Raw genomic sequence first — 6,000 nt, 5'->3', positions numbered from 1 at the left:
ATGCGAGGATTGTTGAATCACCCCACTTTACATTTGGGTACACGGTAGAACTATTTCAATTATCAATATTACTTTCATATATTCTAATGGTGCAATACTTACTCAACTTCAATATATACAAAATCATGTACTGTAGATTATTTTATTACACATAATTATGTCTGTGCTTCTTGTTAATTGTATCAATCGTGCTTGTTATTTGTGACGCCTGAAAGGGTCCTGATTTGAAAATAATCTGTCTACAGAAACAAATTGTTCAGTGTGTGTAAATTTAAGATATATCAGTTTTATATCTAAAATAGTTGAGGCCAGTTTATTGCATGTATTTAAATATATTTGATCAAGGAAAATCCTACCTTTTTGTTTAAAATATAATGAAAAGTATATTCTACATATTCAACCCCCATTCATTTTCTTTAAAAGATGTAAGATCCGTAACAAGAATGTATGTTTATTTAATAAATTTGATGTACTGGAGCCACATTCATGAATATATTTACTACATGTACCGACAACAGTTAGTTCGATTTCTGAAGCGTTTTATTTGCGTAGCTATATATTGTCTAATCAGGCAAATACCAGTGTTATTTCCACCTTCGATATATTTTCCCTGACCAAAAATGCTGATCTGCAGGGACCACTTGTGTTCAAGTGCTAGTGACAATGTGTTTACCGTTGTGTTACAAATGGAGTTATTTCTACTGTGATGCATATTTCAATAAAAGGAAAATAGGAAGTCGACATGTGCACATACCTGTAGCGATAGCAGTATTTCAGGCAGATGAGTTTAAAGCGTTCGACGCGTTTTCTCCGCATGCATGCATGTATAGCTTGAATGCGTAAGTTGCATAGTACTGTAGTATGTGCTTATACCGTGTAGCATGCTTAAAGCTCAATAGTACAGTGTTATTTGGGGAAAAATGCATGTGGTAGCCTTTTCTTCTTTATTGTTCAAATATATATGTATATCAAACTTGCATTTGCCGTTTTGATTTTTATGCAATGCATCTAAATTATTCAAAATTTATATACTTCTTTCCAGTTTTCAATTAAATTCCTAGTTTTGGTAGGATTGTTAGATTTATTGCATGTTCCAAAACTACTTTATCGGAGATGTGTATAAGCCTAAATGTTTTCGGTCAGTTCATGGTGTGTTCCAAAACTGCTATCGGAGATGTGAACACGTCGACAGCCAGGCTAGAAAATCAGTCAAGTGTAACAAGGGCATTAGGGTTTTAAATAGCCGGTAAAATAAGTCAGCGAATCTGAAAGAAATATGGCGGAAAGGGCAGTACGGGGATGAAATAAGTCGAACAAGGATGAAAATTTCGCATATTTAAGATTTCATGTAAGCTTTAACCAAATAAGGTTATACAAAATATACATTAATAGAAGACAATTAAGATACGCTTTTTTAAATCCACTAAAATATACACTAAAATAATAATGTACACTAAACAATACACTTATTTTGGTTTGGCTAACTGCTGAACGGAATGAAAATCAGGGACTTAGAACTCACATTACCAGGCGTCTGTCGATCTGCCCGTACATCATACTTCATAGTTCTTTAACTAAGGGAACACAAGTCTCATGAAGTTGAACCTGATCTTAGACCTGATGTATAAATACGTGTAACACAGGTAATTGATGAAACTGTGAAATGTTTAGTTTGTGTCAACTTCATTTGTTGTGTTTGTAAAATATATTTCTGAAATTTATTCATGTCATCGCAAATTTGAGTTGCCTGTCTTAGACGTGGATGTGTCTGAGAATTGATCGCCAGATAGCATACAGAAAACGCCCTTCATCTTTCGCCTGAACTGTCCATCAAAATAAAGGTAAATAACTGGATTTAATAGGTATCCGAAAAACACGGCCCTTCTTAACATTAGAATGAAATTTTCTTCGACCTTGTCCTCTATGCTCTCCAGAGGAGGCGTTTTCCTTGGAATGAACGTTGACGCTATATACAAAAACCACGTCAAAATCTGTGTAGTTAAGACAGCCAGAAACATTTTTGTTATAATGTTTTCTGATTTCAATGCTTGTGTGAAGTTTTTTGATACATTTCCAGAAGACTGTGGTTTTTCAGTTTTTATCTCAAACCCAGATATTTCCTTTCTTGTGGAGTCCCTTTCCTCCGTGTCGGTTTCGCTTGTTTTGTTATTTCTTTGAAACACTTGTTGATTTCCGATATCAGATTCAGCTTGACGCAGTTTTATATTGTTTAACTTCACTTCATGGTCGTCCCTATTTGGAGAGAAACAATTAATCCAACTGTCTGCGCAGCGTATTTGTGTAGAAGTTGAATTTTCAACACTCAAGTGACTATCCACGTTTTCTTTACCTTTGAGATATTCTGTCTTCAATGATTTTGCTTTGCAACATTTCAAACAACAAACATATCTAAAATGAAAGTTCCGTTCTTCATTTTGTGTTCTTCGAATTCTTCTCAATTTTAAAGTGTGTAATATCATTGCATACAAACCAATAGTTATTGATATTGCTACCAGCGAAAAGACGCCGGCACAGTATTGATAAACGAAGAAAAAGTCAAAGTCTTCCTTTGCAAGAGAGCATGTCCTCTTCTCATTATTGTCGTTCCAGAAAATCGGAAGTGACATAAAAGTTGATAAACAGGCAATAAGAAAAAGACAAATTCGTTTGCGTCGGAGATCCAGTTGCATCCCCAAGGGTCGGCATATCATAAAATATCTCTGTACTGTTATTGCCATAATTATCAGTGTAGATACACAATGGACAAAAAACAACAAGAAACTCAAGAGATTACACGAAATTCCATTAGGATAAGTATACATCATATTGTTAGAGATAGAAATGTCTACTGCGTGCACGAGACATCCGGATAGATCGGCTATTGCCAAATATCGAATAAAGTAACGCTGACCATCACGATCTTTGATTTTTACTGCGTACATGATAACAACAAAGAGATTCCCTAGGGATCCAGTGAAACACAAAATCAAGAAAAATATCGTGAAAGGTAGGACCGATGTTGAATAATTTTGTGAAAGAAGTTCAGATGATAGAGTAGTATTCATTTCTGAATTGCTTGTACGGGTTCTAAAGGGAAATATCTTTATAATTCAAATCTGTCACACCACCTCGCCTTCTCCAACATCTACATTGACAATGCTTAAAGGTGAAAGAAGATACTCTTCGAACTTAAGTTTCGGCAAAACACAAGTTTAAAAGCTTCGTGTCCTTCTGTTATGACTCGAATCTGTAAAATAGAAAAATTAATACAAAGAATATAACTTTGTTTGATGTGTTATTATTTTACTTCATTACTTATCTATCATAGTAAACGTTCTTAGTATAAAACACACCTATGTGTAATGCAGTTACTTTTCTCATCAGATATATTCAGGAAAAAGTAGGGAAAAATCCACAAGAGAGAGAGACTATAAATAATGAATACATCTACTTAATAAAAGAAATTAAGAGAAATTGCTCTACTCCAATTTTGTATGATTCCAATGTATTTTTGAGCTTCATAAGTGTCATTATTTTTAGATTTCATTTCTTCAGCTATGATCACTTTTGACTAGAATTGGATCTCTGGACACCTGACACCTAACTTTACATTTTTATCAGGAATATATAATCATTTTCATACTCATGCAGTTTGTCATCAGGAAGTTCAAGAGTAAAGATTGATTGATTGTTGTTTTACATCCCTTGCAAAAACTTTTCACTAACATGTAAATGAGACATCTCCATATACCGGTGAAGGGCTTCGAATTTGGACCTTTACTCGGCACTTAGGGACATTGAGCAGTGAGGATTCTTTTTCGTGCCACCGCAACCGGGACACGGGATGTTGATTTTAAGGTCTCTTCGAAAGACCCATGACTTTCACTTCTAGTGTCTGGAGCTTGGCAGAGAAACAGTCACTATCTATGCTATGTCTTAGGTTTGACGCGAATAGAACCTGTTACCTCCCTATCACGAAAGCGAGCGTCCTACAACTAGGCTACCCGACCGGTCTTCAAGTGTTAAAAGCGTATGCTTCACTTTATGATAAGGTCAAATACACTACCATCTTTTTTTTGATCGGCTTGGGTCGAACACAGTTGATTCCATATGAGGTATCCGGCAGATTTAACTATCTGCGCACACATTACGTCCTGTACTACTTTGTCTACTATGCGCCGACAGCTTCGTGTAAATCTTTAAGTTAAGTACTAACGAGCATTTTTGATGCATTTACCTTGAGATGCAAACGTTTATATAGTCACGTGGTGAAAAAACTTAAAATTTTCTTTACTTGCGTAAGAATTTCATTTGGAGGTACAACTCTTAAGGGAGAAGTTTATCTTTTCATTGGTGTTTTAGAAAGCAATAAAATATGCAAGTCAAATCGAATTAAGAAAGTGCGACTCTTCCCATTCTGTCTATTTACAGCATTGTGGACTTTCAGTTCATTATCGTTTATAAAGAAGTTTCAAATCTCACCATTTCAATTTATATGTATTTTGACTTTTACCGTAATGTAGATTTTTAAAAAAAGTGCTTGACACTTCACAAAGCCAAAACATAATACGAAATCACATCGCATCCATCAACTACTATGATTTAGAATGTATCGATTGGTTTTGCACCCGCCTCATAATTCGTTTGGTGTTAAGCGGGAAACACTCATTCAGCAAATTTTAAAAAAAAAAATACAAAGTCGTTTAAACTATCTTCATAGGCCAAACTTTGCTAGGGATATTTCTGAACATAATTACTTATCCTGTTAATAAGAAAAAAAAAATTGACTAAGTAGGGAACTGAGCAAAATACATGCATGAGTACTAAAGTTTCATTCCCTTGCAACTTAAATTAATAGCTCTGTAAAGGTTTGATAGTTAACTAATCATTAGTTATTTTTCTTTACAAAGATTTATCCGGTTTGATTTTCATGTCTCTCATCCTATTACACAAAAATGTGAACGTTACATCTTTCCAGTTACAAGATGATTTTTAAAGGCTACACTACCCTATATAACAAGAATTTAAATTTTGTATGCCTTTACATGCCATACTCAGTTGAGAAAGAATTGTGAAATAATATATATATATATATATATATATATATATATATATATATATATATATATATATATATATATATATATATATATATATATATATATATATATATATATATATATATATACATATGTTGTGGAATGAAATGAAAGACGTCTTAATCGTATAGTGGTTTATTTGAGACTTGTTGTTATCTATAGAGACGTAACGTAAAGTAATGAGACGTCACAACAAAGTTAACGTTACATAAACTCGCGGATAATCCATGATAACATACTCATAGTAAAATATTGATTTAAGTCAATTAAAAAAGATAAGAAATGTCTAAAAACTTATTTCAAGATATTTCATAATGCTGACTTTACGATTTCATTCCAATAATCCCTTTAAAAGGAATACTTTTTATTTATTTTTGAGGATTGCGTTAATTTTGATCATTTTTGGCAACGCTACTCAGGCCACTGGGAGGCAAGACCATTAAAACCGTAATTCAGTTCTCTTTTATTTATAGATACTACAGCTGTACATGTCAAAATTGGTTGAAATTTCTTTAGCAGTTCTAGAAACTTGAAAATACTCAAAAGTTTACTGCTGAATCACGGCATTCAGACACAAGAAATTGCCTAAAATTCATATTTATAGCTAAGATACTGATAGCTGAAGTCCTGATAGCAAACATTGGGTTGGCGCTTCACGGGGCTAAACACTTTCATATTTCAACAAAATATTTTATATTTGGAATGGTCAAAGCTAGTATGCTATCTTACAACGCACTTTGAAAAATTACGCACTCTGAAAAAAAATTCAAAGTGCGTTAAATTTGGGACCAAATCAAAGCAGTTTGAAACAAAAATATTTCTTTTCAAAGTGCGTTAGTATCGACCATATTAACGCACTTTGAAAAAAAAAATGTGCACGGATTGGTCAATATACTTGCAA

The 6,000-nt window shown here is 33.5% G+C and overlaps 1 protein-coding gene across 1 annotated transcript; it reads right to left on the bottom strand.

Moving 5' to 3' along the window:
• Positions 1–1,671: 1,671 nt before the first annotated feature.
• Positions 1,672–2,738, bottom strand: LOC133174769 (uncharacterized). Its single transcript, XM_061309864.1, has one exon. It carries the CDS (start codon positions 2,736–2,738, stop codon positions 1,728–1,730), a length of 1,011 nt encoding a protein of 336 aa, XP_061165848.1. The 3' UTR covers positions 1,672–1,727.
• Between the last annotated feature and the right edge of the window lie 3,262 nt (positions 2,739–6,000).

Source organism: Saccostrea echinata, unplaced genomic scaffold (assembly GCF_033153115.1).
Source record: "Saccostrea echinata isolate AGI-Se365-2 ecotype Australia unplaced genomic scaffold, CSIRO_AGI_Sech_v1 ptg000059l, whole genome shotgun sequence".
Classification (NCBI taxonomy): Eukaryota; Metazoa; Mollusca; class Bivalvia; order Ostreida; family Ostreidae; genus Saccostrea; species Saccostrea echinata.
The sequence above is the reverse complement of the archived record's forward strand: the minus strand, read 5'-3'. Positions and strand labels throughout refer to the sequence as shown.